This window comes from Protopterus annectens, chromosome 5.part0, assembly GCF_019279795.1.
Source record: "Protopterus annectens isolate FY-2018-M chromosome 5.part0, PAN1.0, whole genome shotgun sequence".
Taxonomy (NCBI): Eukaryota; Metazoa; Chordata; order Ceratodontiformes; family Protopteridae; genus Protopterus; species Protopterus annectens.
In genome coordinates this window covers 1,434,717,076-1,434,728,755 of record NC_056735.1, presented here as the reverse complement: position 1 = coordinate 1,434,728,755, position 11,680 = coordinate 1,434,717,076, and the positions used below count along the sequence as shown (strand labels likewise).

Sequence of the window (11,680 nt, the reverse complement as noted above, 5' to 3'; positions counted from 1 at the left end):
GGTACCAGTTCCTAACGAGGGGGAGGAGGCTGTGAAGCTGTTTATACCATCCCACAGGAGGCTGTAATCAGTTTTGGAGAAGGTTTTATGTCTGATCTTAGCTAGAGGAAGGTTGTGGGAGATGGTGACTTTGAAAGTGACCACTTTGTGGTTGAATTTTACCAAGAAGGATGATACTATAGGGATGCTGCAGTGGTTACTCATGTTGGCTAATACTAAGTCCAAGATATTATCACCCCTTATGGGGGTATCATCTAGCTGTTCCAAGGCATTTGTATTGACAAGATCAAGGAATCTCTGGGCATTTGTGTTCTGGCATGAGTAGTTCTTCTAGTCTATGTTTGGGAAGTTAAAGTCATCCAGGATCAGGGTAAAGGGTTGAATCTTGATAGATTTGAACAGATCCAAATAGGTGAATTGGGCATCTTGAGTCAGATTTGGGGGCTGGTAGCTAGCTATGATTTGAATAGGGGCCTTGTCAATGTTTAACTGGACCTGGGGTGTCTCCTGTGCATCATACTGTTTGACCAGCCTGGAGGTGTGTATGTCTTTAATGTATATTGAAACCCGTTCTCCTTTGGCTTTACTGCCCAAAGTTTGGGGTCTGAATGTATGATAGGATGAGTAAGCAGGTAAGGCTGGGGTGCTCTCCACAGCTTTGAACCAGGTTTCTGTGACTGCACAAATGTCAGCATTTTCCAGGGTTAGGAATGCTTGCAATGAGTGCAGTTTCATGTTTAGACTCCTAGCGTTTAGCAGCATGACCGTTAATTTGTGTTTTATTGAAAATTTTATGTTGGTAGTTTTAACCTTATCACTTTTCCTAAAAAAAGCACTATAGGGGAGGAAAGATCCTTTGCCAAAAGCCTGAAGCTCAGATGAGACAGATGCAGGCCATCTCTGGCAAAGCATCTTGGCCTGTTGATCATATCTTCCTAGGCTGTCAGGTACTGGATCCCCCTGGAATGACACCAGAAACTAAGCCAACTGTTAAAGTCAATTATTTTCTGTTTGTATTTGGGCATCATTCTGGGTGATGGCAGAATGCTGCATAAGTCTTGAGACATACCTGCCTGGGACACATAATCAGTGAGCTCAATCATGTCTCTCTTCATATAGTCCAGAGAGGTACATCTCAAGTCATTCACGCCAACATGAACTATGACAGAGTCATAACAGTGCCTGTTGTTGACAGACTTGAGTGCGTGTTTGATATGGCAGATTCTGGCATCTGATAGACAACTAACCATTCTCTTTATCCAGCCTGATGAGAGACACATCTGTGTGTCTCACAGTGAAGTCTCCTATGACTAATATGTTGGGTTTATAGTGAATCCTTAGTGGTTGTGACGCACAGGTGTGTGGACTATCCATGGTATGTGGTGTGGAGGGCTCTGGAGATTGTGTGTGTTTTTTTACCTCAGAGGTCTCCTTTGTTTGGGTATGTTTATGTGGAGGACCTCCGTATATGTAGGTGTGTCGTGTAGGTGTGGGTGGTGTTTGAGGTGTAGTGATTGTGTTGACAACCTTTTCAGTGCCAGATATACTGGCTTGGGGGGGGGGAGCTTGGAGTCTAGGTTCCTAATGTAATTGCATCTCTCACAGACTGTGTTCCTAGGTGGTAGTAGTAAATGGTTGTCCATGTACATGAGGCAGTTGCTATACTGTCTCAGGATGCCCATATCAACCAGACTGTCAGTAGAAACTGTAGGAAATTGTCCATCCATATTTGTCAAAATCTGAGGATGAATGGCCAGGGAGAGCTAAGGGGTGGGCCTAAAGCCCAAGTGCTTAAACCAAAACTAAGAGCTTAGAATAACACTTAAGAATAGCACTTAATGATTTAGAAAGGCTATAAACAAGCATTAATAAATGCAACAGAAAAGGTGCAGTTAAACATTTTAGAGAACAGGCAGCAAGTAGCAGGAAAAAGCAAAGCAAGATGAAGTAACAGTAGTAGGAAGAAACACAAGTTAGAAAAATATAAGCAGTTGAATAAAGTGTCTTTTTTATTTTTAAGTAAAAAGGGAGGGAGCAGGAACAGAAGATAATTCAAGTTTAAGAGACTAAGGAGTTTGGCCTTCCCAAATGATCTCTGCATTAGGTAGAATGAGCTAAAGAGATGGGACTGAGAGGAGTGTCCCAGATCAAATTTACAGTAGGGGCAGGTACTGCAAAAGTCACCAACTTTAAGAACAACAGAACAGGAACAGTGTAGGGGGTGGGAGAAAATCAGTTACAGCACAGATCAAAAACAATGCCAGCAAATATATAAATAATCCAGAGAAGCAAAAATTAAGACAGTGCAAAACTCTGAACAGTTAAAGTGCTAAAAAATACACTTATCAGCTCTATATTTCCATATTGTTTGAGAAGCACTCTCAGTCAGAACACAAGGAGATTCTAGCAATGAGTGAAGCTACCCAGAGTCAGAACAATTACATAACCAAGAGCTATGTTAATGGGATAGTGATAGGAGGTTAAGTGTGAGTTGATGACAATGCTTATTATTAATGTAAAGGTTAGGGGCCACATTTTGCTCAGTTAAAGTGTTACAATATTGTTGTGAAGTTGTATTATGTATCTTTACAAGAGTGAGTAGGGATCTAAGTGTGGCTATACTTTATGTAGGTTGTGGCTAGAGTGAAGAGATTAGGAAGGGGGTATTAGCCTGAAGAGATTGTACAGTTTGGGTATTGTGTGAGTGAGGTGATGTGGACTTAAGGTAGATAGTGATGTGGCTTGAAGAGAGTGACAAGAGGAGTGGCTATATTGAAATGCGGTTGGTATGAGAGAGGCTTGGTGAGTGGCTAGTTAGGTATGAAGGTTAGGAGCCTGGGGGTGTTTGGGAATGGGGGTAGGGTAGGGGAGTGGAGTGAGCCTGAGTGTAGCAAAGTGGAGCAGAAAGAGCCAAATCCCAGGTATGTGCAAGTAAAAACAATCAGTTGCTCTGAACTATTGGCTTCTTGGTAGCAAATGCATTTGTCCACTAAGCTATAGCACTTGTTATTGTAGATATTAGTGAGACTGCTTTGGTATGGGTAGCTATGAGCCTAAATAAAATTTGCATAGTAAGAGGGCTATGGTTAAACAGAACAATTGAAAAAGTGAAACAAAATGTATTTAAGTTGGGAAAGGAGTCTACAGGGAAGATATAAAATTCAAAAGGTATCTGGTGACCAAATTACTATAGGGACTAGAGGAAAAACTATAATCCAGTATCATGTGCAAGCTACTGTAATAATATTGGAGGAGGAAGAAATAGAGTAAAGAAAAATCCCTGCTGCAGTCTCAGGCATTTGGGTTTAGCAAGTTAAGGATGGTCATAAAATACAGCTTTCAAAATAACCTTTATGTGGTGAAACCTACATATAATTGTGGTTGGTTCTTCAGGCCAGCATAAACTCCCGATATCTTTTAGGTTTCACAGAGCTGTATTTTTGTGCAGTAAAATGAGCTGCAGCAGGGCATGAATGCTGGGAATGTACAGCAATTTAGGGATATAACTGTGTTTGGCTCTTCAGAGCGGCATAAACTCCTGGTATCTTTTAAATTTCACAGAGTTGGATTTTTGTGCAATAAAAGGAGTTGTAGCAGGTTGCGAATATATATATATATATATATATATATATACGTGTGTGTTTGTGTTTAAGCATTTGCACATGCAGTTAGCATATTTTTTGATTTGTCTTGACTCTGTCCTTTTGGATGCCCCATCTCTGACCCTTTCTCTTTCTCCTCCCTTGTGCTCTGAGCCTGGGAATTTTCACACACATCTTCACACTTGTTTTTCTTTCTTTTAGCTTGTCTTGTTACCAACCCCCGTGGGTGATTAACTTATTTTTTTTTCTCAAATACTTTCTAGACTCACACATAGTTGCTAAGTTCTAATTACACCCCTGCCCTTATCAGAGTAATTCTTTTTTTGAATTCAGATAACCACCATACTCATCCCCACTAGCATCACAGTATTTCACACAGAAGTGAATCCCACTGCCATCTGTTTGATTATTATTTACTTTAGTAATATAACATAAATACAGACCTGGATGTTCACATTGTTATTTGTTGCTATACACACCACAATGACTGACAGCCTGATACGCAGTGGTTATATACTTACTTGGAGTAAACAGCACCATTCACAATGAAAATGCAAACTAGGTATGTACCACTGTTCTAATCACTGTCAATGAATGTGATCTTTTTATGTGCTCTTGGTTTATTTTCTTCACTGTCATTTACATGGCTTTTTTATATGGTAAATTGAAAAGTATATATTGCTTGTTACTTATGCACATAACTTAGATCTGACAAAGCTCTGACAAAAGTGAAAGCACTCATCTTTTGTTTTTACTTAATAAACCATGGGTTAAAACAATCGTTACCAGCTTGTTTTCTTGTTTTTAATAAGAATACAAGATGATCTTTAACATGGATCATATGCAGTTATAATTTATCTACAACTAGATTTCCCCTGTTTTGGTTTATATGTTTGTGTATATATGTGCATAATTGTGTGTGTGTGTGTGTGTGTGTGTGTGTGTGTGTGTGTGTGTGTGTGTGTGTGTGTGTGTGTGTGTGTGTGTGTGTGTGTGTGTTTAGATAGATAGAGACATATATAGAGAGAGAAATTGTGTGTGTGTGTGTGTGTGTGTGTGTGTGTGTGTGTGTGTGTGTGTGTGTGTGTGTGTGTGTGTGTGTGTGTGTGTGTGTGTGTGTGTGTGTGTGTGCATGTGTGTGTGTGTTGTGTGTGTGTATAGTCTGTCTCTCTCTCTTGGGTCTATATTAGAATCTCGAAGTCTGACAATATCAAAGATGACATTGTCGACACGAGATTACCGAAAGGGCACAACATCGAGCATTTAAACAGAAATCTCCATAAGGGGAGATTTCCATTTACTTCAATGTTGTATGATCTCGGAGTTGGTATATTTAAGTAGTGGGGGTGTGGGGATGCAGTTGAGCTTGACCCCTTGCGTAAACACTTTAGTTTAATTTTTTTTTGTTTTAGTTTTTTTTTATAACCATTCGATGGTTGAAGACTTTGATGCATAGAGTTCGATCTTTATGCATTCGAAGTATTAAACCTTTGAGGTTATAATATAGACCCCCTCTCTCTCTCTCTCTCTATATATATATATATATATATATATATACATATATCTACATCTATCTGTATATATATATATATATATATATATATATATATATATATATATATATATATACATGGGTCCCCTTCACATGATCGACCTTTTACAAAGTCGACTTTCATATGGCCGAGACCATATGATCGACTTTCGAAAATCCAACCATGGGAAACCACTATCTCCGTACAGTACAGAATGGGAAAATTTCCATCTTCCGCACTGTAGTATGATCTCGGAGTTGGTATATTTAAGTTACAGGTGGTGTGGGGGGAAGGGAGGCTTGCCCCCCTGCTAACAGTTTTAAGGTAAGTGTTAATTGAGCTTTTTGGTTTTATTTTACATGGTCGGCTTTCCAAAAGTCGATCATATGGTCTCGGCCATACAAAAGTCGACTTTGTGAAAAGTCGACCATGTAAAGTAGACCTATATATATATATATATATATATATATATATATATATATATATATAGAGAGAGTAAGATAAATATGTGTGTGTGTGAGTGTGTGTGTGTGTGTGTGTGTGTGTGTGTGTGTGTGTGTGTGTGTGTGTGTGTGTGTGTGTGTGTATATGAGAGAATGAGAGAATGCAAGAGACTGATAATCTATGTATGTTTTCATGTGTTATTTTTACATTAAAAGTTTATGAATTGTAGGATTGCGGGCTGAATACAGTGAGCAATAAACTGCAAAAGCAGACATTCTTACAATTAGTCACTGACAGCAAACATTTAATAGAATATTTTTCACAGCTATACAAAGTAGAAGCCAAAAAAAAATTAGAACTGGTCAGCATGCATTTTTAATGGTTTTGAAATTGAAATTCTTAATAGCCATGAAAAAAAGCCCATAGAACTATACATATTCTTTCCTGGATTTCTTGCCATCCTTATTAATAACCATTTGAATTGATGGGACCTGCTACAGGGAGTCCCAGAACATAACTGAATGGCTGAGAAACATGCTTACATATACTAAGATCAAGATGGCCATTTCATAAAAGGTATGGCGATTTCTGTGACAGTATATATAATTTCGGAAGGTGTGGTGGGCTTGCCTCCCATATTGGGGGGAGGGTGGCTCACTTCCCTGCAGAAAGTAAGTTTAAAGGAGAAGAGTGAGCCTCAAGAGTTTCTTTTTTTTTTCCTGGATTTCGGTCTTTTTTTCCCCTTTTTCTTTTTTTTTGGCTTGTCGGCACTCGGCATTTATAGTGACATTTCAATAGAGAGCCTATTTATTACATATATTTCCATTCCCTTCTGCTGTGCATTGGGGTTTTTTTGTTTTTTTTCGTATTGACTGCTGTTTCTGGTCCCCATACAGAGAAAACATTTTGTTAATATACTTCTAAATGTGACCCGTTTGGGCTGTAGATTGTGTTCAGTATTTCTGTCTACAGAACATCAGGCTGCAGTCCACAAGCAGTTTGCTTTTTCAGTTGATACCTTTAAGAGTTATGAAGGATAAGATTATTGTTCACATAAAGCACACTCTCAGGGGCAAATCCGTTAAATACATTAAAAGTTACTAGCATTTTTCCAAGTCGTCATGCCTTGTAATCTTTAATAATTTGGCACTCTTGCACAATAGCAGGCTGATAACAGTGTTTCATTTTATGCTCTGATGAGTTTAATGTTCCACACAGCAGTGCAGGTGGAAGGGAGAAATCATTAAAGGAGATTCCTGCAGGATCAGAACACCGAGTTCCCTACTGTGTTAGACTCCCCTCAAGGATTGCGTATTGCAGTCTTACCTTTTATTTTCATCCTTTCTCTATTTGTTTCTTACAATGGATGAATTTTGCAATTTAATACAGCAAACCTAACAAGATCTGTAAGCGGTATATTTTTTTATTGTGTGTAACACCTTACACTTGGCTACCAAGTTTGTGAGGTATGAGTTTTGAAAACAGTTCTTCCTGCATGCAGTGTTGATTCTGCAGGGAATCTAGTAGGTATTTACTAATTAATGTAATCATTTTGTAAACTATCTCTGCCAGCAACAATTAATTAAACCTTCAGGTTATATAGTGCATTATTTCTAATGTGAAATGTTCTAATAATATGCATCTACCAGACAGTGATGACAACATAAGCAATAATCCAGAATTGCATATGGGGATAACAGGATTCACCCATGGTTGTTATTGTTGATCACAAAAGTGAAGCCTGATTGATTAAATGAAGCCATGTGTGGGTAAATGCAGATATACACACAAACAAATGTGGATTATTGCTATTATGCAATGACATTATTTAGGAAAACCTTTCTTAAGTAATGTATTTGAATAAGGGTCCTTCAGTCTTTTTTCATGCTGTCTTCTCTATACTGGTGTACTGCATATGCATATGGGATTAATGTTTCCACACTTGTACAGCACATCAGTGCAGAAGTGACAAACAAACCAAAATCTTTTTTTGCTGTTTTTTATTTATTTTTATTTGTTTTGTTTTGTTTACCCACTAAAAATGGACAGCACAAACACATAAGGAAAATCAGATAGGTTTCTGTTTGTTTAGTTCTGTAAAACATACCTGATTTTTCTTATGTTTTTCTCTGTCTATCAGCATATGCCAATAGAAAGTATGGCTGCTCAATGGTACTTCAGCAGTCAGATTTTTTTCTGTTGGTATGTGCTCAATTTATAACAGGCATGCTGGTTGGACTGTCCAATCAGAGTGGTTGTTTTAGAATAGCAATGACCTTTATTGTATAATTCTAATTATCCCTCTTTGCTGCACCAGCATACTTTAACATAGGTATAAATTACAGCACTCTTCCTCTTAGAAACATAACAAATAAAGCAGTGCTCAATGCTCTCCACATTGACTAAATATGTGCCTGTGTCCTTTATCATCTCTAGGAAACAAAATAAATAAGCCAGCCTGGATTGACACAATGTCCCCCTTGTAGACATTTAGTGGGAAAGTATACAGATCACATAATCAGCCGCTTAGTATTAATATTAGCACTAAAATTTATTTTACTATTAATGTTAGTACATTTTATCTCATTTTTCACTTTAAACACTTTATATTGCTCTTTGTATGGAATCCCACAAATGTGTCAGGGAAGATGTGAAACAATATATTCTGCGGTTGTTGTCTCTTAAAAATAAGTGAAATGTATTCTCTCAGGATTTTGATATATATATATATAGCCATGTATCTACCAATGTTTAACAACGACAAATGCATACATAAGTTGTTGTTATGTCTTTATGAGCAAATAATACACTGCTGATTTTGGTACTGTAATAGATTAGTTATATCTAATCAATTAATCAATTTGTATTAGTCTGTCTTAGCTTACCTGTCTTACTTTATGAAATATGTCTATTCTGTTACACTACCAGTATGAACAATAAATTGTCTGTTTAATCTGAGAAGAATGAATGATGATAATCGCATGAGCAATATACTTTTTGTAAACAGGATTGCTTTTACATGATGTTATTTTTTTCCAGTAGTACATTTCCTATGAGGGATGTTTACCTTTTGTATCTATCATGAAAAAATACATATTGCCATTACTGTGATTTTTTTTCATTCTTAGTTACTATTGTTCTTTTTATTTATGGATGTAATACAAGTTTATCACTTTATACAGTTCTCTACTGCCATCTTCTGTTTCCTTATATTTATTTTTTTCCTCCATTCAAATTCAGTCAAAAACCTAGATCATAAAAGTGATACCTCTTAATATTTTGTTTGTGACAGTTGAAACAAAGTGAAGCCAATGCAGATACCAAAGAAAAGCTCCCACTTCGTTTGCGTATCTTTGAGAAATTTCCAAATAGGCCTCAAATGGTGAAAATTTCCAAGCTGCCTTCAGATTTTACTGTTCCACGAATAAGGTACTTGCATCATTCATTTCTGATATATATATATATATATATATATATATATATATATATATATATATATACACTTCTGTGTGTGTGTGTGTTTGTGTTTTATATATATATATATATATATATATATATATATATATATATATGTATATATGTGTGTGTGTGTGTGTGTGTGTGTGTGTGTGTGTGTGTGGTGACTTTAAATCTGTGTAGAACTAGCAGTACATGTTTATGATAACAAAATGGTAGTTACATTTCATGCAACAAAATTCCTTTTATACCCTAAATTACTCAGATCTTGTAAGTTGTAAGCTGTATGCTTATGAATAAGTCATGGTTAAACATCTAGTTTCATCTGCTACAACGACAACTATACTCAGTTTGCACAAAATAAAAAAGTCAAGAAAGTGTAATGGACATTAATACGTGTACTCTAGAGGAAAGGAAAAAATCAGGAAACAATTTAATCATCTAATCAGAATTAATAAAGTCCAGATGGGTCATGTTTTTTTTTCAGAGAAGGAAGTATGCATAAGTTAATAAGTTCATAATTCATAGATTAGTACTAGGCTATCAGTCTTTAGACTATTACAAGCCTAGCCAATAAACCATATTCAGAAGTTCCCTCCAGTTCTCAGGAGGTAACACAGGCTAGATCAAGGGGGAATTTTCAAGAAGCAGCAGCTCAGGTGGAAGAAAGAGCATGGTTTAGGGTTGAAGTAAAGGAGTGTTTATTTTTGTGTGTGTTTTTTCCATGGTGATAGTTTTGGTTACATAGAATGACTCTCATGAGCAAGCTGACATATCAAAAATCTTGTCTCAGTTCAAGAGATGTATGAGAAAACAAGATAAAAGTTAGCTGGGAATTGTTTACCTATCGGATAGGATGATAGCAGGACTGTATTTGCCATGTGGTCCTTATCTCCTAAATAAGGCCTCAGGCTTACCCACCAAGCTACATGTACATTTCTAATGGGCACCCTCTTTGGTACCTGAGTATTTTCAGAAATTTGAAAAGCAAGCAATGGTAAGCACACTTATAGATTCATAGACTGTTACTAGGCTAACAACCCGGGGGGCCTAGCTAAGTTTTCCCAAAATAATAATGATGTCCTGCATTCCCAAAATAATAATGATGTCCTGCATCTAAATAGGACATTGAGGACCAGACATTTATATGATAACTCTATTCATAAGGGACATGGGTGCCAAGCCTAGTGTAAATATCTCATTCTCCATCCATTTATCTAGGTTGTGCTTAAACTAGGTAATAAACAAAATCAGCTTCACATGGATGGGAAGCCTGTTCCTTAGGAGGGGCAGTCTCTGGGACACACATCTGTCTCTCCAGCATGTACTGTTTAAGTCACAGACACAATTCTGGTCCCTAGGCCTTGCATTTCTGGTATTCTTTGACTTAAGAATATGTAGGAAATTCATAAGTGTGGAGTTTGTGGATACCTTATAAGCCAGGCATAGATTGCCCCTCAGCAGTCTATAAGAGACTGAGTAGAGGGACAGGGTTTTAAGATGCTCTGCATAAGGCAGACATGTTACACCTTGTATTGTTTTCATAAAGAAAGAATAGTTGTGTAAAATCGTATCATAACCATAGATGTCCTTCTCTTCCATATTGCACTATCCTTACTGTGGGATTCTCTGCCTTAGGCGACCCGAACATTGGCTCCTATACAAAAGCTTAAGCCTGGTTGCTGTTGGTGTGTGGGATGTCATATTCAGGGCCATAAACCAGGAGCCTTAAATGTGATGTGTGCATGTACAGACCTCAGAACTAACTGCCCAGTCAGACAGTGAACTAGGTAGAGCCAAATGATGCCCTCCAGACAAGTGAAATGCCATAGACTGGCCAGTGAGACCATAGTCTAGGAGGTGCACTAGGGTGCCCCCTAGGGAATGCAGGGGGATGGTGGGAGGGAAGGAATACTGCAACATGGAAGAGAAGGACATCTATGTTTATGGTAAGATTTTACACAACTATTCTATGTCCTTCTATTCCCATGTTGCAGTATTCTTACTGTGGGAGAGTACCACTGCTTAGGAAGGCTGATGGGTGGAAGTAGAGGTAGCTGATTCCAGAAATCCCTGCAGGATTTCCCTAGTGAAACCTACTCTGACTCTGGAGATATGATCCAACTTGTAGTGTCTGGTAAATGTGTGTATAGTGGACCATGTGGCTGCCTCCAGTATGGAGTCTGTGTCTAGGCCCCTGAAGTAGGCCTTGAAGGATGCTACAACCCTGGTAATGTTACCCCCTGAAGTAAATCCTTGCCATGGTAGGAGTAGCAGAAGCAAATAATTTTCCTGATTCAACAGGAGATAATTTGTTTGGAGACTGCCTTGCCCAGGGCCTTGGGATGAAAGGATACAAAGAGCTGATTAGATTTTCTAATGGTTTTAGTTTTGTCCAAGTAAAACCTTAATTGCCTGTGAACATCCAAGAAATTGAGAATTCTCTTGCTGTCATTGGTAGGAGAGGGCAAGAAGTTGGGCAGGTGAATGGACTGATTTAATGATAGCACTTTGACCACTTTGGGCATGAAAGAAGGGTTGTGCACAGGGTTACCCTATCTTCATGGAAGATAGTGTAGGAGGGGCATGCCATGAGAACCTGTAACTCTGATACCTTTCTGGCTGAAGTGAGAGCTACCAGCAGGA

General features: G+C 37.9%; 1 protein-coding gene across 5 annotated transcripts in view; it reads left to right on the top strand.

Moving 5' to 3' along the window:
• Positions 1-11,680, top strand: part of NALCN (sodium leak channel, non-selective) — a 3,563,801-nt gene that overhangs the window by 2,757,414 nt on the left and 794,707 nt on the right. For all 5 annotated transcript variants that reach the window (XM_044071239.1, XM_044071242.1, XM_044071240.1 and 2 more), the window contains exon 16: positions 8,871-9,007. In XM_044071239.1, the coding sequence (XP_043927174.1) occupies positions 8,871-9,007 (137 nt within the window). The remainder of the gene's footprint in view (positions 1-8,870; positions 9,008-11,680) is intronic.